The 23,835-nt window shown below is 36.6% G+C and overlaps 1 protein-coding gene across 1 annotated transcript in view; it reads left to right on the top strand.

Annotated features, from left to right (window-relative positions):
* LOC121856599 (acetyl-CoA carboxylase-like) overlaps positions 1-23,835 on the top strand; it is an 83,991-nt gene that overhangs the window by 49,525 nt on the left and 10,631 nt on the right. The window contains exons 26-32 of the mRNA XM_042352234.1: positions 47-197; positions 463-699; positions 2,222-2,425; positions 6,607-6,714; positions 11,125-11,320; positions 11,860-11,960; positions 21,789-21,884. Coding sequence (XP_042208168.1) covers positions 47-197; positions 463-699; positions 2,222-2,425; positions 6,607-6,714; positions 11,125-11,320; positions 11,860-11,960; positions 21,789-21,884 — 1,093 coding nt within the window. The remainder of the gene's footprint in view (positions 1-46; positions 198-462; positions 700-2,221; positions 2,426-6,606; positions 6,715-11,124; positions 11,321-11,859; positions 11,961-21,788; positions 21,885-23,835) is intronic.

Here is a 23,835-nt window from a genome sequence, read left to right as displayed (position 1 = left end):
CAGCATACAGTCACTAAAGTTAAAGTAACCTTCACTTTGCTGTTAGGTCAAGGGATGAATTCCAAGAGGACCGAATATACCGCCATCTAGAACCTGCACTTGCTTTCCAACTGGAGATCAACCGTTTGCGGACATATGACCTGGAAGCGCTTCCAACTTCAAACCGGAAGATGCATTTATATCTAGCTAAGGCTAAGGTATGCATACATGATGTATCTTTATATATAGTATTTGGATGATTACGATGAGATATTGTTCATGTTTTTGTACAATTTGATATTGAGCTTATAAATAGGTGAACATTTTTTATAGTTGGTAAAGTCACGGTATTGGGCATTACATTATGAAATATATTATGCTGTAACTATTTATACCAACGCTCCCTAATTGTACTGTAATTTATTAATGGTCTCGTGCTCCTTCGAATATTTGAAGCTAACAAATAATAATATATATTCACAGGTTGCTGACGGTCAGGAGGTAACAGACTTCCGCTTTTTCATTCGATCAATTATCCGCCACTCGGATCTGATCACCAAGGAGGCTTCTTTTGAGTATTTGGAGAAGGAAGGAGAGAAACTTTTGTTAGAGGCAATGGATGAACTAGAGGTTGCATTTTCCCACACCTTGGCAAAACGAACTGATTGTAACCATGTCTTCTTAAATTTCGTCCCAACAGTCATAATGAACCCCTCAAAGGTGAGCCAGTAGCTCATAGTTTACAAGACATATTTCTTTAATTACAGGTATTTAAAAAATCTTATTTGAAAGAAAACCCGAGATTTCATTATGCTTCCCTTTGTCTGATTCTTCAGTACAGTACTTATACAGTACAGTGGTCCCTCGATTAACAAACACAATTGGTTTCACAGAGTCGTTCATTAACCAAAAATTTTGTTAACTGAATCTATTATTTCAATGGGATATTGGGTAATTGGTTCCAACTTGTAGAAAAAGTATACATACAAAGTACTCCTTGATGAAATCACACGGGAAAAGGGAAACAACGGAGCACCTTAGCTTTCGTCTTTATTCAAGACATCTTGAATAAAGACGAAAGCTAAGGTGCTCCGTTGTTTCCCTTTTCCCGTGTGATTTTATCAAGATTTATCTTATCCACGTTTTCATTGTGGATCTACATGAAATACAAAGTACTGTATACCGGTAATAGAATTAACAAAACATTAAATATAAACTACATACAGTACAGTACTGTACTGTACAGTATACTCTATAATAATAAATAAAAAACAATAGATTACTATGTTTTAACTTACTTTGAGGTGTGTATGTCGTATTACCGGCAGCTTTGTTTACATATCAAACAGCTGATTGTAGAGGCAGTTGATGATGACATGCCATATTCATTACATAGTGCATTGGTTCTAATGCCTTCTTCATGTTTCATAATAATTTCTGCACTGTATATTATTAATATGTGAACTAAATTTCAGAATGACCAATAAATTTAATGTAAAAATGCAAAAATATTCCAGAGACCAACAAACTGGATGTTCACTCCACTGTAAACAAAGTTAAACTGAGAAGCGTTGGTGGGAGATTCGATCAGCTGATGGGCACACAAAAACTGTTCCCTGTACTGTCTATGCTATCACTATGTTGACTAAATTAGAATGACCAATAATTTTAATATAAAAAATGCAAAAATATTAAAGAGCACAGTTTTCTTGATATTTACTCCACTGGAAAATAATGTAAACATAGAACCAATTACTGTATTGGCGGACTAGCCCATCAGCTGATGCGTACAACAAAGCGTGTTTCTCGTAAGGCTTTCGTTAATCGAAGTTTTGTTCGTTAATGGAATCGAAAATCCTTATGGGAGCTACTTCATTAACCGAAATTTCGTTAATTGGACCGTTCGTTAATCGAGGGACCACTGTATACACAAATCAATTTAATCATCTTTAGGGCATGTTTGGAATGAGTGTATGTATGAGTTGTCATTCCATGAATAGATTTTATTATTTCTTTTTTTTTTTACCATTTTAAAAACCAGGACACTATCATGCTCTTAAGTCAGTTTTACTTTACAACATTTAATTGGTATAACAGTATGAAATATTGAAATCCAGTACCTATTATATACACCTCAGAGGCTTAAAAATGTATTTTAACCATATTGTTATTGATGTTATACCTATACTTACAGTAAGGTACTTAAAGTATGGCATGTAACAAATCTATGAAAATTTTTCAGATTGAAGATTCAATACGGTCTATTGTGAATCGGTACGGACGTCGACTTTGGAGTTTACGTGTCCTGCAAGCTGAAATTAAGATGACAATTCGCCAGACCCCCCAAAGCAAGACCATCCCCATCCGACTGACCCTCTCCAATGAATCGGGATACTACTTGGATATGCACTTGTATCGTGAGGTTACAGATAAGCTTACTGGGCAGGTAAGTTACTTTTACATGATTTACTTGTAACTACCATACAATTTGCTATTGCTTCATGGTGTATCACTAAATTATATCCACAGGTATTTTGTAAGTACGTGTAGTTAAATAATTATGTCACCCATCAAAGTATCCTATCATGGGAGGCAGTTGATGAAGACATGTTTTCTGATACTTTCGGTTCAGCCTCTTACCCAAGTGGCAAAGTTATTTGGCTTGCTCTGTTTTTACTGTGCTTCAACAACTAAGGTCTTTAAGCACATAAAATAGGTTAGTGAAACACTATTACATTAACAATAAAAGAATACGAGAGATAAAACTCTCTGGGTTGAAAATCAGACTTAAGTTCGGTTGTCAACAACACTAATATGATTGTTTTGTACTGTAAGGTGTTATATGTAAGTGACCACGGAATTTGTCTCGTGACTAAAGAGAAAGCTGCATACTGTACAGTAATACAAATACAGTCAGTCCTCGACTTACGACGGGGTTAGGGACCGACGACCAGGTCGTAAGTCGAACTGGTCGCAAGTAAAAAATGCGAAAATAATACATAGAAAATATTAAATGAAATACAGTACAGTAAAAGTAATCAATAATGAAAAGTGAACAAGTTTTACTGTGCACTTACCTTTAATGTAGTCAGCTGAATGCACACGGGGCCTCAATAATTTTTGAATTAAACATGGAGAATACATTAATTGGATGAAGCAGAGGAGGAGACAGGTCCAGGTGGGTCATCAATGTTGCTTTCTTCAGACAGGCTAACATACTTGCTTGTTGAAGGTATTGGATCATCCTTAGGGAGTGAATAGGCAGCAGTGGTGGGGTGTGAGGAGACAGCAGTGGGCGACTTCTTAAAATATATGTCCAATTTAGACTGCACAGTTTGCCTTTTCTTTTCATTGTAAATCTCTCTGTAGCAAGCAAGTGCATCTTGGATCAGTCTGTCAACTTTTGCAAAACGCTCAACATTTTGATCCATTTCTTCAAACAAGGTCTCGTGAAATGGTTGCTACCGTTTTTCCATTTTCACATTGCATTATTATTTTCATTTTCATCTCAAAAGTAATTGACTGTCTCTTTTTCTTCTGTGCACCACCAGAACTCTCACTTCTATGCTTGCTTGTCATTTTAAAGGGAAATAGAAACAAAAATTTTGTCAGTACACAGCTCGATCACTAACACCAAAGACAGCCAAACACCAACTGAGTGGGCTACAGCTTGGATGTTGTACACCACGAGGCGGCCAAGCCCACGCCACGCTGTCGTACGGGACGGAAACGTTTCGGTACTAGAAAATACGTACGTAATTTGAAATCTTTTTTATATGGCTGCGGCAGTCGTGTGTCCGGGTGTTTGTAAGCCGAGGAGTACCTGTATAAAAAAGAAGAGTGTAGGGGTATATTGTGTGTGGGAGATAAGAGTGTACCTGAGAGCAGCAGGTGGGAGGTAGTACGGGTTCATTTGGTGGGAGATAAGAGTGTACCCGAGAGCAGCAGGTGGGAGGTAGTACGGGTTCATTTGGTGTCAGGTTGATAAAATATTATCGTAAAATAATCGGCTTACCTGAAAAAAGAATATCGCACTCAACCTCAGATTGAGTGTGTCCGTTTGTTTACAAAACACAAACCGTTGTTTGTCCTAGCTCCCTCATAAGCACTCTCCATCTCTCATACTTACCACATCATCAGTTTTCAGCACCTAAATAGTACTCTAGTGTATTTATCAGCACTTAGTAAATAATATTGTAGTGTGTTTTTCATCTGCATATTCCCTGGTTTATTCATTAGTCGGTTGTCTAAATGCCGAAATTGAGCCATCATACATCACTCTAAGGTTAATAAAGAACATTGTTGGGAAGGTATCACCACATCAAATACTAAACAGTATGTTATAGTGACCCTGTTTTCAGCTGATTTGGTGAAAGCTCTCCAAAAATGACTCCTGAGTAAATACAAGTCAAGTTAGAGTACAGTATATATATTTGTTTCTTCTATTATTGAAGATGTTGTATTACTCATGATGAAAAGCTCGCCATAGGAGGCTGATCATACGAGGATATAATGTTGAATTAATAAATGTGGCAGTGCCCGGTCCCTCGCCACCCCCAGCCTGTTTATACAGGAGGGTCCTTGTTATTCGAGCTCAACAGGGACCAGAAAAAAAGACTTGGATAGTGCTTCCATGAATAAAAGAGAATTAATTCCCATAAGAATAAATAGGAATAGAGTAATCGGGACCATCACATTGTAAGTGACACTCAAAATGTTTAATTTGGTATCTTAACATGCATATACCTTATAAACATTTATTAAAAATTTGATTACACATTATTTTACAAAATAACTTTACAACTTATTTAACATACATTAAGTTGTTTTGGGTCAGTGTGTTGACGCAACGCAGGCTACCTAACCACGCGGTTGGACAATTCTGCACACGCACTTGCACACTCATTTCGGTGAACCATACTTTCCATCACATCAGTCCTTTGTTGTGTTAATTTCACCTCTGAGTGTCTGAGTAATGTTGTAGCCCTTGTTTCTATTTCTTTAGTGTTCTTAAGTATGGTATGGATGGTCATTTCAGTCATGTGCAAGGTGCATGAAATGTTGGACACACACTTACCACTCTTCTTACGGCGGATCACCTTGCTACGGTTTGAACTCATGGCCACCAAAAACTCCACCAATGTCACAACAAAGTACCAAAATATCCTTGAAGCACTTTCAAAACAGACTTAGGGATGCTTGCGACTGTTACTGTGCAAGTGTGGTGCAAGCGACAAGGATGAACTTTTGAGAGAATGGGAGGTGGGTGGGGGTTTCAAAAGCTTACGCTCTCAACCAACGGATTTCATCCGTGGAATCCTCATAAGTTTGTGGAATTTTTACGTAAAGCTCTGAAAAAAAGTTGGGCTTGTAACTGTTGATCCACGGATAATGAATACAGTACAGTACTCAGATAACGAGGACCCCCCTGTATATGCAATGTCTTCGTTGTCATACTTACTACAGTAGCTCTCGTTAGGCCTACAGCAAATCTAATTAGATCACTGTATAGTATTCAGTGAACAAGTGTTCTTTTCATAATTTTTTTTTTTTTTTAAATTTTACTAATTTCTTAGAATACCGGTACATACTCTACATAATTTTATCCATTTCTTAAAACTCTGAAGTGTCCCCATTAAAGACAGTAGATACTCACATAAAAATTTCATGTAAATGAGTGTAGGTAATGAGGTGTGGTACACCAATATGATACATATGAAGGTAAGATTCAGACTGAGACACCTGCCATGCAAATCCCACGTACGAACACAAAAACCGTCTGGAATGATGCTGGAATTTCCAGATTTTTCAAATATTTCTTCTGAATAGAAGGGTGTTTTGGAGCACCTAAGAATGTCCAAAAAAGCAAATTCCAGAGTACTGTATTGAAGTCCTATGTATAGAGGTTCTATTATACTCTCAATACATTGACATAATTGTTTTCTCAAGAATAAATACCCTTTTTCTCAGTTGCAGATAAAGGGTATGATATATTTGTAGTTTAGGCCACGGTCCAAATATCTACATATTTATCTAAGTTCATATTGGATAGTTCTTACTGGTGTCCGTAACTGTTGAAATCTGTGCACCTTGTAAGCTGTTCTCAGTTCAATTCCTCGCACCACAAAATGCTGCTCAATTTGAGAATGTACAGGTGCTCCTCCACTTACGAACGAGTTACGTTCCTGAGGCTTGTTTGTAAGTCTAACTTTACTCTTGTAGATATCAAACATGTTGTAAAAAATGAAAAGATTATGGACATTTAGTACAGCTATACCCTTTAATACAGCCTTAAAACCTGGCTCACTCTTCTTCTTTTAGGTAATGTTTGTTCGTTCTGGAATTTTCTTCAAAATAATCCAGTCTCATTCACATTAAACACCGGTTCTGGCAGGTAACCCCCGTCAGTGATGATGTTTGTATCTCTGAAAGTTTGTAAGATGAATGTTCTTAAGTAGAGGAGCACCTGTATACTGAGAAAAAAAACATGCCCCATACTACTACCCCAAGGTATGGTAGTACTTTGATGGGTGGCATAGGTCAACCAATGTACAGTACTACTTGACCACAATGTTAAGAGCAAATCCACTTGCAAATAAAATTTACTTGTAAAACCAATGCCATCAGGTGAAATTTTCGGAATATGAGACTGATGTCACTCACCGGTCTCCATGTCACACCGCATCATTCAACACATGGCGCCGCTACTCTTCCCCTGCCCGGGGGGTTTTCACGGTATCTTCTGTTCAAACATTTTTGTGTGTAGTTTTGAATTTGTCATAGGGCATTACTAACCTTAGACAATAGGATTTTTGCTTCTGATATTAACATTGAGTGGAAGTAGTAACTAACTATAGCCTAGGTTTTACTGATACATTTGTTGGAAATCCATGGAGCAGACATTTTAAGTTTACTTTAGACCTCGGCAAAATTGATGCAGGACTCGGTGCAAATTGTTATATCTAGTGCCATCATGATATTTGACTGATTTGTCTTTGTCATCTGAAGTAATAGTCTGTTATCAATGTGCAGTAGCCAATGATGTCATTTTTAGGGTTGTGTTTAGTATAGTGTAACTATCAATACAGTAGTAAGTACTTGTTTTTATGAAGAATTGGCCTTTATGCCAAGTATGTACCTTAACTGATTCTGTATAAAACAGGTGATATATTTTGAAAAATCTGATTTTATAAAGATCTAAATATAATGCCACCACCACCTATGTTTCTATGCCTTCCCCTCCCCTCTTCTGGCTGAGTGGATATGTATGTAGCAGTCAGTGTGTGACTGTAATCATACACTTGTAAGATCAACTTGTGTACTGCTTTCAAATAGAATTTTGTGTCACTTGATTGTTACAAACTGAACAGTGAATGGATAATGTGCTAATGGAGTTATTTTGATGATATCCGTTCCTTTACAGTGGCCTCACGAGTTTCATGATTGCTTTGTTCTGGGGATTGATTGATTGTGGTAATTACATCCCTGGCGACGCAATGGCTTTGGTCATATGTCGCCGAATTAAATAAAAGCGTAGAAGACTCGAATTAAATAATGCAAGGTAAAAAAAAACAAATAATAAATACCAAAACTTTCATAAAAAACATTTATGCGTTAATAGATAAAACTTAAAGCTTGTGTAGAAGGCCGACTTCCTCCATGAAGGAGAGAATGTCCCCTCCCATGCTACCCACTCCCTCCTCCAGCATCAAAGAGAGATGGTGGGACCTGTCTCTTCCCCCAGCACTGGGAGGGGTGCTTATGACGAAGATCTCCGGGACTGGGGCACTCCACCAGGAGGTGTCAAACAGTCAATGGAAATAGGCTTCATATCAAAGGCAGGTAGAGGGAAATGATGTGCCACAGGGTGAGAAGCAGCTGCTTTTGCCACAGCATCAGCACACTCATTCCCCTTCTTCCCCTCATGGGCCGGAACCCAGTAAAAATTGACTTTCCAGCCCTGACATTGGATGAGAAACAACCACTTTAAAATAGCTAGAAGACACTAAGAGACACTAGCTAAGGCCTGGAGAGCACTGTGAGAATTGCTAAAGATTGTAAAATTGCTATGAAGTCGGGTAAAATTAATCTTGGGGGTAAGTAAAATACCTAGAACCTCTGCTGTAAAAATAGATGCCATAATAGGGAGACAGAAGTCTAGAAAGACTACCATAAAACCCACCCCTGCATTCTGGGGACCCCATGTGGAATTCCATTTGGCTTTCGTGCCAAAGTCTCCCCTTTCAGCCTCTTCACTCCCCCAATTTCAACTTGAAAACAGTGCTCTAATATGACTTAGAAGTAAATAAAATATAATATAAAATAGAATAAGAAAAGTAATGGATGGAAAGGAATTGTGTAGGGAAGTGCAGTAGTTAGGTATGGCAGGTGAAGGTGGAATGACCCGGCAAATGTTCTCCCATTGGGTGACTTCCATCAGCCCGACACCGTTAATTTCCACATTATTTTGGTTCATTTGGTGCTGGGTTAATAAAATTATCATAAATAATCAATTAAAAATAAATCCCACACTCAACCTAGATGAGTTATTGTATCATATTAATTTCTTGGTGATATGTTTGCATAGACAAACAGCTGTTTGTCTAGAACTATTTTTTGTACAATATCTTGTGTTATTGTATTTTTTAAGTACAGTACCTGTATTATAATACAATGTTTAGTGTTTATAAGTCTAGTGTTACCAAAGTATATGTTACTATATGACAAAGAAGTCTAATGCACCACACAATTATATTTAACTTATTCTTTAAGCAAGGTTTACACACAAAAACTCATAGGTAGAAGGTACAAAAGACATTTTATTAGTACGGGGAGCGTGAAACTTAGGAGGAAGGTGCACGTGATGTTGCAAGGCGGGGAATTTATGGGTCTGCATGAGACCGTGAATTGCAAAACTCGAGCTGCGTTAAACTCGCGAGGCCACTGTAGTTCTCAAAAAATATTATGATGCGAGTTTTTAAACTACAAGTAAAGTTTAATACTGTATTAAGAATATATTTCTTAAAGATAATAGAATGATGTAATCATAAAACATGGATGTTACTGTTGATTTCATATGTAATAGTATCAATGTTATATTCTTTTTCTAAGGCATTAGCCCACCTGGGCACAGGTCATTTTTATTGACCCCACATCAAGGCCTGGGGGGCCAAATTATAATAAAATAATAATACTGTACAGTTGTACCCCACTTAACGCGGTCAATTGAACCCAGAGGGTCCCGCGTTAAGTGAAAACCGCGTTAAGTGAATAACAGAACATATGGGATTAATTCCAATAGAACCCAGCCCGACCCCCAAACTCCACTTTTTGACGACAAATAACTATGTTGTAGTAAAAATAACATCTTAATTTTATGATGGTACATGCACACAATTAATACTTAAGAGAAATAGAGAAATACAGTCGCCAAGTTAATGTCCATTCAAATAATGGACTCAACTCCCTCCCCCTCTTCTCACACTACACTCACTGGCTCTTCCCTCTGAGAAATTTTTGGGGGAAAACCAGGTATAGTAATAAATAATTCCTCAAACTAAAGTTAGGATAATATAATTGACATTGCTGGATTCCTTGTAAGACCAGGAATATTTTGAATATAAATGTCATATATTTTTCACAAAAGATAACATATTTACTCAGAATAAACTTTACATCTAAAATTTGTATGTCTAATGCAAAATCTATGATGTTTATATTCAAAATGATCAGCAAATTGTAAGAATTCCAGCAATGTAAATTATATTCTGGCCGGATAATTTGTATGAATTTTATGAGCTAAAACAAATATCTTCAGTTAATAAAAAAAAAAAAATATTCTTCGACACTATCTGTCAATCAAAGTACCCCACCTTGCCTTCCCCCCCTCTTCCAACCGCGTGGTCAGTCCCAACCCTCCCCCCACCCCCCACCAATCCTCCATTCAAGAGTTTTTAACATTTAGTATTAAATAATACCTCAGATTAAAGTTAGGATAATATAATTGACATTGCTGGATTCCTTGTAAGACCAGGAATATTTTGAATATAAATGTCATATATTTTGGACAAAAGATAACATAATTACCTAGAGAACAATTTTTATCTAAAAATTGTATGTTTAATGCAAAATATATGTTGTTTATATTCAAAATGATCACCAAATTATAAGAATTCCAGCAATGTAAATTATATTCTGGCTGGGTAATTTGTATGAATTTTATGAGCTAAAACAGGCAGTCAGGCAGGGTGGCGGGTGGGGGGTGGTGCGAATCTAAAAATAGCTCTCGAGCCGGACACTCACCGCGTATATGATGAAAAATGCCGCGTTAAGTGAAAGTTCAGCTTTGGCAAGGCAATACGTAAAACGCGTTATGAAAGCGCTAAGCGGGTAATACTGTAATAATAATTATGACGATGATGATGATAATAATAGTTATAAAATTAATAGAAATATATAAAAATATATAACAATTATTATAAAAGAAAATAATACTGTAGTAATAATAAAAAATTATGCAAATTATAAAAAATAATAATAATAATAATTTTAATAAAGAGCCATAAATATATACAAAAATATATCTAGAGTGAGAAATGATACATGTACAGTATGTTGTGTTGTTAAAGTAAGAGAAACAATTGAGACCCAGCAGCTGTGTGTAAATGAGGCAGAAAGTCAGATCAGCAACCTGGGACTTGGTCACAATTTTTGTGATGCCATATGGCAGCAGGGTCTACCATTAGACAACACATTATGCTTCCAATATCTTCCCAGGTGGTAGTACCTCCCTGTTTGATAACTGCCTACTACCTACTACCTTATTGTGAATGTGTGTGTTTACAAATGAAAGTACCTTTATGCACACACACACACACACACACACACACACACACACACACACACACACACACAAAATGAGGATTTACACCTATTTGAGTGTAATGTACAGTATTAGTACTGTCTGTTTGTCCGTCATCAGCCCATCTTTTTTTTTTCTTTTTTTTTTTTAGAAACGTTTGTGCCCATCATTGTTGATTTGTTGTGGAACTTTTTGATTTTGCCACATACTTTATGTATTTAAATTTCCTCTTTCATTCCTAGTTTATGGTATTTACCCACTAATTTCTGTTTTTGCTTGTACAGATTAAATTTGAAGGATTTGGTGCCCGTCAAGGACCTCTGCATGGCTTGCCGATTTCCACACCATATATGACGAAAGACTACTTGCAACTGAAGAGGTTCCAAGCTCAAACCAATGGAACAACTTATGTTTATGACTTCCCTGAGATGTTCCGTCAAGCCCTTGAAAGAGTGTGGGAAGAGCATCTTATGGAGAGAGGTATTGAAAAGCTTGTGTAGGATGTGTTTGATAAGTTATACAGGAAAAATATGAAAGTTGTATAGGTAGGACTGTAATGTTTCTTAGGAAGAGATTGTAAGCCTAGCAGTGTGTTGACTGTAGAAGATCAAATGGGAAGGGAATAAGGGAAATAGAAAGGGCAGAGGAGGTGTGTGGTGATGCGGAGGCCTCTCTGGTATGGCCATTGTGTCTGAAGTTACTCAGAGAATGGGGTGAGGCAAATAAAATTAAAGTATTAAGGAAAACTACAAGATTTGTTTTACTATATTACTGGAAAACATCATTCACAGTCATACTTTTGAGCAGCAAATCATAATAAGAAATATAAAGACTGTTTTACTGCCTTTGGCATTACAAATAATAACAAAAATACGAATGCATGATGCATGTTCAGTGATATTTGGAGGGTGTTATGAATAAGGCATTATCTTTAGATATAGTATAGGTAGTTATACTGAATATGTATTATGATTACAATAATTTTTGCTTATTATTACGAGCAAATAATTTGCTTCTAGGTGGGGGAAATGTTCCCAGTCACCTTATGAACTTGGTGGAGTTGGTCTTGGACCAGGATGATCAACTTGTGGAGGAGAAGAGGCTACCTGGTGAGAACAATGTAAGTCCACACACTTTGTATGTTTTCCATGAAATGTGGAAAGAAGTTTTGGTAACTAATAAGAAGTATGAAGGGAAAAATTGACAAAATCATATAGATGAAAGTTTTCCAGGATAATGTGCTAATGTAGAGTGGAGGTTGTTGGGTTTGAGAGCTAAGTATTGTCTTTTACAAACTTATATTTATTGCAACTTATTTTTTATCTATAAGTACAGTAATTGTTTTAGTTGCATTTATATCATATGGTATTATAAGCATTTCACTTTTTTTAACTAGTAAGAAAAAGATAATTGATATAATTTACTTAATGTTTTTGTTTCATCTATGTTGAGAATTTGGTAGTGTTTAGATAGCTTCTCTGCATCCTTAACCTGCCTTGTTGTCTGTTTTACTGTAGATACTATACTGTACATTATATCCAAATCTTGAATAAAGTACATTGTACTGCATGTAAGCTGACAAGAAGTACTTTTGTGATCATAGTTGGGAGATTGCACTAACTGCATCATTTTATTTATTTTTTTCATAAATAGATTTATTCCTCGACCACAAAGCATTAGTTAATGAAACTTGTGCTTGAGAAATCAGCGGTGGTACAGGTTATATATCAAGGAGGCAAATTTAGGATTGTTACAGTACTGTATGTGTTATGAAAATTTTATTGCTAAATAAACTAATAAATATTGAGAGTAGACATTTACAAGTACTGTACTGTACTGTAATAACTACAGAAGAACGTCGATTTAAAGCGAGTCAACTTAAGATTATTGATTTATAGCGACACCCACAATTAAGGACAATGTTTTAATTTAAAGCGAATCTTTCCTATTTTGCACGAGTCAAACTGGGGCATCATATTTTAAAATTTGCGCCTAATGTTTCTCTGGGCACGCTACACTGTCCTAAGGGCAAAGCTGTACTGTACATGTACTCAAAATGATGTACAGTACTAAATGATTACTATAATTTTTGTCTAGTGCAAACTATAGCATGATTATATTCAAATTAATCATTATCTTACAAGAATTCCAGCAATGTAAATTATATTCTCCCTGGTCACTTCTGTGACATTTTATAAAAACAAAACAAAAACTCCATCTAAAGGACATAAATAAACAAATAAATGCTTCTCTAGACCTTCAGCCCCAACTGTCAAACGTGTCGCTGTCCCCCCCCATTTTACCAGCCAGGGTTGGGCGGTTATAGGCTTACAGTTTTTATCTTATATAATATCACAGACCAAAGTTAGGAGAGTATAAATTGCACTGCTAGAATCCTTGCAACACAGCGAATAATTTGAATATAAACGTCATATATTTTGCGCAAGATATAAAATTTTTAGCCCCTTGTAATAAAATTAATTAGAACACGTCAGTTCAGTGACATTTTATGAGAGAAAAACTTAAAGGCACTCTTAAGGACAGATAAATAAATAAGCACTAGACCTTGGCATAACTGTCAAACATATCAACCCTCCCCCCCCCACCCCACCCCACCCCAATCTTCACATCAGCTGATCGCTAGAAAACAGACCATTTCACGCATAATTTTAGCTGTATTGATTTATGAGTGTTTGTTCTAACATAATACTACAAAAAACAATGTTTTGTTTATTCTAGGAGATGGGCTGAGGTGCATCTGGGTAGACTCTTGTCTTTTTAGTATTGTGTTTCTCTCAAGTACCAAACTTAATTATTCCATTGAAACAACACTTTGATTTAGTGCGAATTCGGTTTCAAGCGACCTCTCCTGGAATATATCTCATGTTATATCGACGTTCTACTGTAGCTCTGTTTTCAAATGGGTGTATTGGTCAGATGAGCATGTTGGTATTGATGTCTGTATTTACTATAGCTAACCACTTCACTACGGGGATAGCATTTTTAATAATTCATTTGGCTAACACCAGACGATTTTACTCAACACTGAGGGAATCCCATACTCAAGTGGTTAAAGCAAACAGCAGATGCAGTAGTTAAGATATATACAGTACAATTCCTTTTATCCGAACTCCTCAAATACCTGGAAAGTTCGGATCCCTGGACGTGCTTACAAGAAAATGCGATAATTAACATCAAGTCAAAATTCGGTTTAGCGATAGCATGACTCACTGGGAAGGGGAAAAACTGGGGAGGAGGTGGCCTCTGAGATGACCTGTTCCAATTGTTGCATGTAATAAAACTATAAAATTTATGGAATAATAATTACAATACTGTACTCTAATGTGGCTTAGGAATAAAGAAAATATAATATAAAACTACAAAATTTGAAAAATGGAGAGCATACATGTAGGTGTGTATGTGTGGGAAGTGAACATATGCATGGCCTCGTAGAGGCAGTGGGCTGTAACTGCATCGCCGACCCGCCACCCACCCAATCTGCACTCCCTCCCCCCAATGTGACACCACGGCATACATACATACACACACACACACACATCTTGGAGTCAGCTGGGTGACTGCTTGGCTGAACTGTGTCGCATCTTCCAAAGGGGATGGTTTGAGTGTGGCCTTTTTTTTTTTTCTTTTTTTTTTTTTTAAATATGTGCTATTGTATTTTATGATATGCCATGTAATAATTTTATTGTTTATTATAGCCAACACTTTCCACTAACCAAAAAGCCTGGCACGCTTTTAAACAAAGTGACTACAGCGCCACAGACATGAGAATGAATGACTTCGTTTGCGTTCAACTTGTTGGACTAGATTAGAATTTTTACCAAAGGGGACAAAGTTTGGATACCCGGAAGATTCATATACTCTGGATCATCAGGATGAGACTCCTCCTCGCTCCCACTATGTGTAGGTTCATCTGGGTCTGGACCACTACCGGTAAGAGGCCCAGTGGCAGACTGGCCCACCGGGATACCGGGAAATTTCCCGGTGGACCCCAAAGTGATGCGACATTACTAGGTCCGTACCAATGCGCCCGAATGCGACCTAAAACTACGCCATGTGTTTACAATCGCCGAGTGATTCAAATCTTGCCGGACGAGATTTCCGGCGGAAATTACCTTCTCGGCGAGATTTCCGGTTTATTTTTTACATAAAACCGGATGTTTATATCTACTCTCGTTTACATTCTATCTTAATTTGAACAAAAGCTGTTTTCCAACGTGAGTTTCAAACAAGTAGCACATTTCAGTTTCTTCGATTGCTTATTGATAATTTAAATTTTGACGATGAAAACAAATCAGATGTTCTATGATTGAAATTTTAATTTTTATTATAAGATTATTAAAATTTTCTAGTATTTGTATTATGCACGCATTAACATAAACAAATACAACAATATTGAATAGATGTAACTTTTTATTTGCTTAAAACCTTTACTTTTATTTGATTCCTTTGACTACGTTTTGGGATTAAGTGGGCCCTTTTTTTTTGGACCCCTTTGAGTGGGCCCTTTTACAAGTTTTCCCGGAAGAAATTTTTGACCCAGTCTGCCACTGAAGAGGCCTGAATAAAATCTTGTGAATAGGCAGAGTCTGGAGTGACAGTAACCTTGATATCACCATGAAAATTAGGTGACTAGCATCTCCAGTACTCTGCTTACAGATTGAAAAGATGTCAGGGTCCTTAATATGACTACAGTGCAGTAGGGGCGAGATATATCGCGAGATAGGGTCCAACAATGTTCGCTGTATCCTAAATTGCGATATATATTTACATGTAATCAATGAGGAAAATAGGTTTAGGTTCTGGAGACCAAAAAAAGTGACTAAACTTGACTTAACGAGTTCATTTTCTAACTAACTAAAGCACCAATGAACACTAGACTCGGGAACAACAGGCTATTTCAATATCAATATCAAGGAACACTAGACTCGGCAGCTGACGCACCATCCTGGGAACACCAGACTCGGCAGCAGACGTCATACTGCCACTCTCACTTGACAATCCCACACCTACATAAACGAACAAACCAAAAATATTAGTTACAGTATTAAATCTTTTACATTATGCTTTCCATTAACCCTCACTTCACTTTTCATGTCACTAGCAACCCATTTCCACTCGCCTTAGATGTCGTAATCTGCAGCAGGGTCAGTTGCTTTCTCGTCACTCACTCAGAAAGACTGAGTGGGTGAGCGTGAATGCGTGAGTGAGCAGCCGCGGTGGCGCTTCTGGTGAACAAATAACGCATTTGTTTGCCATGGAGCTATATATAGGAAAATTTTGATCATTTTGGTAGCCGCGATATAAAATTTTTTTTACATGAAGTCGCGATATATCCTGACCCTACTGTACTTGTATCCTTCTGGAAATTTTTTTACGGCTATAACCATAACCTGGAGAGGGGAAAATTGGTAGCCCGTGATATCGTGGGCATAACCTTGAACTGGTTAAACAGATAACGTTAAACACAGAAAACGGTTACAGTATATGCCTAAATTTATTTAATGAGATGCTCATCAGCTTCAGTTCATATTAAGCTGGATCTGACCTAGTGAAAGAAAACAAAAGTACTGTACTGTACAGGGGGCCCACTAAGTTCGCGGATTTTTATTTCGCGGTCTTCTATTATTCGCGGATGACACCCTGGATGTACCCAAGAATATCTGCAGGTAGTTTTATAGTTTTCGGCATTTTCGCGGCTGGGACAGGGAGTCATTTGTTCTAGAGACATTAATTTCCTTTACCTGTATTGTAAATACAGTATGTGTGTGTAGACACACACACAAAACACATACAAATAAATAATAATGGGAAAATGCTCTCACAAATAATCAGAAATAAATCTATTAAAAATGTGAGTCTACCCTCAAGTCCGTGCTTTATTACTTTATTAATAAAACACAGACTTGAGGGTAGACGCACATTTTTAATACATTTGTGTCTGATTATTTGTGAGAGCATTTTCCCATTATATGTATTTGTGTGTGTATATACCCTGTACTGTATATACAATACAAGTAAAAGAAATAATTTTCGTATGGGCAAATACATAAAGGGAATATACATTTCTTTGTACACAAGTAAAAATGTAACCCCCCCCTCCCTCCTGTTAGCAAATGTTATTCGCGGAATTGGCGATTCGAGGCCATTTTGAGAACCTAACCCCCGCTAATTGGGGGGGGGGGGCTGTACTGTACACTGATCATGATAGAAAACTGCCATCAGCATCTAACTTTTCTCATCTTGGTTTTAATAATTTTCATCCTGTTAGCACAAATCTTTGTTTATATAGAGTCAGTGATGAATTTTCTTGTCTACATCAGCTATAGCTACAACTAGTGAAAGAGGTAATAGGTAAACTGAATTACCGTTAATTTGGTTTATTTTATTTCAATATATTTTCTAACTGGCTGTGTACAAGCAAATATTGCTTTTGACTCTTTCCCTTACCTATTTATTTCCAAAAGTTATGAATTTTTTTCCTCCATTTTTAAACCTTTACATATGGACAAAGAAACACATAAGACATTTTTATTGTATATTATGTAGTCAATACTAATAACTAACCTGAGAAATCTCGGGAATTACACACATACACACACACACACACACAAATAAAAAAATGTAGAGTACATCAACAAGATCATAAAAATTTTGTTTTTTAATTATTGCAACATACAGTAAACCCTCGATAACTCGGCACCTTGCCGAGTTATCCAAAATTCCGACTTATCGAGGCACTTCCCCCTCCTACAAAAATACAACAATAAAAAATTATCGACCCATTTATGTGTACATGTAATTACTACCGGTAAATGTAAAAAAGTAACACTTACCAGCACTGCAGGCGAAGAATGAAGCATTACAGTAGGTGACACAGAGGTATGGTAGGTGACACAGAGGTATGGTAGGTGACACAGGTATGGTAGGTGACACAGAGGTATGGTAAGTGACAGAGGTATGGTAGGTGACACAGATGCATGGTAGGTGATACAGAGGTATGGTAAGTGACAGAGGTATGGTAGGTGACACACATGCATGGTAGGCAACACAGAGGCATGGTAGGCGACACAAAGGTATGGTAGGCGACACAGATGCATGGTAGGCAACACAGAGGCTTGGTAGGCGACACAGATATGCCGAGATTTCCCAGATAATTTTATATATCTCGACATTTCCCAAGTTATACTATAATACATTCCGAAACCGTATGCACGCCGAGTTATATGAAAATCCGAGTTATCAAATGCCGAGTTATCGAGAGTTTACTGTATGTACTATCATCTGGATCAGAAACATAATTCACAGAAGCCCCAATGGTGTATGGAAATTGTGGGGAAAGTTGACCAAGACGAAGAGTTAAGTCCACCTGTTTCCAACCTTGAACATCAGTCAGAATTAATGGTTTGTCATTATAGTCTGTGTTTACAGTGTCAGAAACACCATCACTGTCACTGCCAGACTCATCAATTTCTGCATATTAACTGAATTCAGGATATGATTCATCCTCACTGGAATTTATACTTTTTTTTTGGGGGGGGGGGTCAAAATGGCAATAAAATGAATGATATTCATCACTTCTGATTCCCATTAGCGGAGCGACTTTCAGCAAGTCTTGTGCTGCCATCTATTGATAGAAAACATACCAAATCAAGAGTCCTGAGTTTACTGGGGCTAGTATTTGAAAATGAGAGGAACTTTTTTTTTTCCAAAAAGTTAATTCACTTTAGTAAGACAAGGGGTTAAACAAAAGTTATTTATGATTAATTTCAGAATAAATAGTGTTGTTTACTACCAAAGTATTGTACAGTAAAATACCTCAAGTTCATGTAGACCTCATAAAATACAGTACCTGTAATATCTGCATGAACTTAATTTACTGAAGTCTTACAGAAAAAATAAGGCTGGATCCACACTACACAGACCATCCCCACCCATCACTCATATTGCTTCAGCTTTATCACCTCACCCACTCTACCAGTACAACACCATACATTCACTTATTTAAATTTTAATATAATTCAGTGTATTTACATAGCATAAACATTCACCACAGTGTACAGACATTTCTGAGGAAATCAACATGTGGAACATGGTAACTATAGGGATCACACACAGGATAAAAAAATATAAATACTTAAAATTAAATTTGCATGGCTGGTTGTGGAGGGATGAGGTGCTGCTGATTGGCTGTGTGAGATTAGGTGTGTTATAACTACCATAGTTACTTTGCAAGTGACATCAAGGCTGCCTTACAAAAGTAAATAAAGATGAAAGTGCACTGTATCCTCATTAATTCAGATTGTCTTTTTTTTTTTAATGAATTAAACGATTTGAATTGGGAATGAATCTGAAATAACCGAGCGGTTCCGAAAAGTTGATTATTATTATAGGAATATATTATGAAATTGATTAAGATGAATTAATTATAGGAATATAATATGAATTATATTAAGAAACTGTACAAAACAACGTTTGGGTGCGTAGCTGGGGAGAGAAGGTGGTGGAGGAGGAGGGAGGACAATAATTCCCATATTATTTAGATTCATTTAGTGCTCGGTTAATAAAGAATTACAAAAAATAATTAAAGTTTCCCCCCGAAAAATCCCACACTCCGTCCCAGATGAGCTATTGCGCCGTAGTATATTCCCAGGCACTTAGAGCGGTAACAGCTGATCGTTCCTTCTCTCCCTAACACTGTTGCCAGCACTCGCCATATCTCGAGTACCATTATTGTCACTGCTCAAGGGGGTTGGTGCTTACCACAGGGTCTGTCTTGAGCACTTAGTAAATAATATTGTAGCATATTTATCAGAACTTAATAAATATAATTGCAGTGTATCTATACAAGCTTTGGGTAGAGCTCCCTTTTAACTTGGCTTATATATAAATAAGTTAAGGGGTTAAGTTACAAACCCAAATGGTCTTTTCTCCATTTATTGGTAAACTAAAATGGTCACAGTCTATTAGTAAATGCACCGTAATTTATACTGTAAGCTGTGAGTGTCAGTTAAGGACAGATCTCGGCTTGACTGAGTTAAGTCACCCATCCGATTCTCGCGAAGCTCAAGTGAAGACTCGTGCTCCTGAGGGGAGGTGCCTGTGAGGAGAAGCCGGGCTGACCCTACATTCTCAAGGTTGGCCTACTGATAGAGAAATTTCCCCTCACGTGAACAGCACATGGCAACTCGCAGCTTATGGAAAATACTGTAGGGTGATTGTATTATATAAACTAAATGTATTAACCCAAATTTATATAATTGTTATTGCCATGAGACAGGGGCTAATACATATCATGCATCTCAATATGCCTTTGTTTATTCACTGATCAGTTGTTTAAATGCAAAAGTAGCCAAATCGAGCCATCATGTACAGTACCAATTGATTTTAAAATAGAAATCAGAAATTAAAATGTTATAAGACAATACTTTAGTAGTGCTGTTCATGTATGTGTTGTGTAAGTGCCTTATCAAGTCACTGCACCTCTTGCCTCATCACCTCATCTCTCACCTCGTCAACCCGCCCCTTGTCTTGCAGTGTCACATTTATTTATTTCTGTATTATTACTGTATGTTCATTTAAAAACATATTTGTTTGCACAGTAATTATAAATAGATTATTTTATGTGGCAGCCAAGGCAAGGCACAAAAGCAACAGAATATGAACAAATAATTGAACACAAAAATTCGGAAATTGTCGAATGTCAAAATATTCCGAACTCGGTTAATTTGAATTTTTTGGTAATTTGAGTGACCCAGAGCCCCCTTTTTGTCGAATTAACGAGGGTATAGTGTATTATACTATAGTGGGATTGCACACACGTGTCACCAGCCAGACTACCGTAAAGTATAAAGGTATGTGTTGGTCTGAATACATAAAAAGCACCTGCACACCTGTCTTGATAGGGGAAAATTAAGTAAAAACCCGGTCTTAATTTTTTTTTTACTGGGTTTCAACCTATTTTGCCACATGGTTCTGATTGCAAATTTGCAATTGAAGGCATGTAAACTTAAGGAGTTGGTCATATATTGCTTGCTCACAGATTTACAATTTCATGAACTCCAAGCTTGTGGTACTTTATTGTATATACATACAGTACTGTAATAAATAACCATCTGTTATATATGATTATTGTACTGTATTGAGAATGTGTGTACTGTTTGCACTTTAAATCCAACAAGAACATCCAGTGCCATCAATTAGCTTCAATTGTATTATTAGCTAACCTACTATAGTATGGCTCCTTTGTTTCCTCAGTGATATTAGATTACATAAGATAGAAATAACAGAAGATTCATAATTTGCAATCTTTCACTGGCTGGAAGAAATAAAAAATGAAGACCTTATCCTCACATCTATTATACAGTAGTCATGTTTCATTGGTTTTAATATTTTCTTTGTTATTCATATTTTAAAAAGTGTAACAGTTCTAATCCTAAGACATATAATAACCTAATTCCATCAATTTATATTTTCTGTCCTCAGTTTGTTTGGTTTTCCCACGTTGAGCCTGAGATGTGTGTGAGGTATAATCAGGGATCTCTTATCATGTAGCTAATGATATGGGGTAAAATCTCGGCCCTGAAAAATGCATACTGTCATTGTACAAGTTGTTAAAAGATGATTGATAATTTGAGTACAGTATAATATAGGAGTGATGGCAGATTGTTTGCAATGACAGTACAGGTACTTGTGTGAGTAGCAGGAGATAAAAGAAACTTATAAATTAATACAACCTTGTCTAAATTTTTGATTATTTATTCCCGTCACACTAAAACACACAAAGAATGTTTATGAACGTATTGAGAGAGAAATAGTTATGGGAAATGAGTAGGGTAATAAATCGTCAGGTATGCTAATAAGATTGTGTGCTCACTAATTAGAGATATGAATTAAAGTTTGGAGTAGTGTTTTTGTTTCATGATTACAGGATGGATGTAGTGGTAAAAAGAGAAGAGTTTTCAGAAGCACTAACTACAGTGGAAGGCTCTGGAGTGGCCCTGAGGGCTCCCTTCGCAGGGAAGAGGTACTCGTACACCTTATTCATATAAAAGGTGTTGGGTTTTTATAACGTGCACTATTGCTTAAAACTCTTACATCATTCCAAAGATGATATTATATGCAGATTATATTCCCAATAACTTCACAACAAAGTTTGATTATTTATAACTTTGCCAGGTACATCATGAACTTTGCATGCCAACTGGTACCAGAATAAGTCCTTGTATGAACTGTATTTAGTGGTGTTATGACTCAGAGGCTCTGTACCACTTGGAGCTCAGTGAAGTGTGCTTTAAAAATCATTGTCTTTCATAAAATTTTTTGCTATTTTGTAATACTGTAGTTTCCAGTTTAATTTTCTTTCATGTTGGATCATTACCAATATAATGCCAAATATCACCTTAAGGAAGGATTAATGTAAGTTATATATAAGTTGTACTACATATTTACTTAGTTTTTAGTGCTCCCCAAAATCAGGGGAGTCCATTTGCCCCATTTTCCTTACATTTGTTAGTCTGTAATTCCATTCATCCATCTGTCAAATGTCATGAATACCCCATAAGTTCTTAACCAGTGATGGAATTCAAATGAACCTTTACACAGGAGATGATATATTGCATTTTAATTCAGGGCATTTTAAAGGTCAAAGTCATAGAAAAGAGTAAAACAGAAAAAAGTTCACATATTCGTTCTTGGTTTCATCAACTTCTTGTACAGTATTAGGAGTTATGCTACATTTCAAAAGATATATATATTTTTTTTGGTCACAGTTATAACTTTGTAAAATTTAATGTTAATGCTAAATTCTTGCAGCTGCTAGGGCAAGGAAATTTTGTACAATTACGCTAAGAGAATTGAAACATTTACATGCAGTTTTAATCACCATATTTATTATATTTAATTTAGCAGAGTCCTGTAATTACGGGAGAATGGTTATGTAATTTTCGTGTTATTACAAATCGGTGATATTGCAATACTGTACATTGTTTCTGTGGGAAAATGGGAGTTAAGTTCCGAAAAGTACACAAAGCATTCTACATATTTTACTAAATGTAGAAATACAGGTACTTGCAGCTAACATATTGTGGTGTAGTGATGCAGCATGAGACATCTTGACAGCAACATGGGGTCTCCTGGTTTGCTGACAGTTGGGTGAGGTGATGTGAAGGAGACCTCACTCTGCCCCTGCATTCCTGCTTTCAGCCACGCACTTAGGTTTGATAGGTGGTGAGCGGGTAGCATAAACAATTAAGTGACATTAAAGATGCGTGTTTGAACACAGAATCCCCATTTTTCCAGCTTCCTTCCAGAATTTACCCCCGAGACCCAAAGATCGCTAAACCGAAAATTGCAGATCGTTAAACAATGAAGGTTATTGGAATTTTAAATAGCTAAACTGAAAAATCGCCAAACGAATGATCATTAAACGGGGATACCTGTGATGTGGTTTTGTAGAATTTAGTTTAAACATCAATTTGTAAGCAAAGAATTCTTTTATATCTTCATGGTGTGCATTACAGTACTATGGTTTATGAACTTTATTGAGTTCGATAAAAATGGGAATACTGTACCTGTACTACTAGATGAGGTTAACATGCAACACTTGTACTTTGTTGCAGCCAGAGAAAAGTAACATTCTTTTGGAATAACTTAAACATTTCGAGACCTCATACTTGATTTTAAACTAATAATTTTCTGTTATGGTTTGTGATTGGATTATACTGTAGTTTTGTGCCTTACCTGTGGACATGCCAGGGAATTTTATAATAATGCCCATACTTTTTCTTCATTTGTTTGGCCATTCTTTTGTAATTGGTAAGTACGTGTACTGTATATCACTACTGTATTATATTCAGATATACCCTGTATCTACTTTTATTCTAATCAGAACCACATTCACTAAACTGGTAAAATATCACTGGGATAAGAGGAAATATTTACTTGCATGAGTGACCTGGTAAAGTAAATGGACATTT

Source organism: Homarus americanus, unplaced genomic scaffold (assembly GCF_018991925.1).
Source record: "Homarus americanus isolate GMGI-L3 unplaced genomic scaffold, GMGI_Hamer_2.0 scaffold1024, whole genome shotgun sequence".
NCBI classification, from domain to species: Eukaryota; Metazoa; Arthropoda; class Malacostraca; order Decapoda; family Nephropidae; genus Homarus; species Homarus americanus.
The sequence above is the reverse complement of the archived record's forward strand: the minus strand, read 5'-3'. Positions and strand labels throughout refer to the sequence as shown.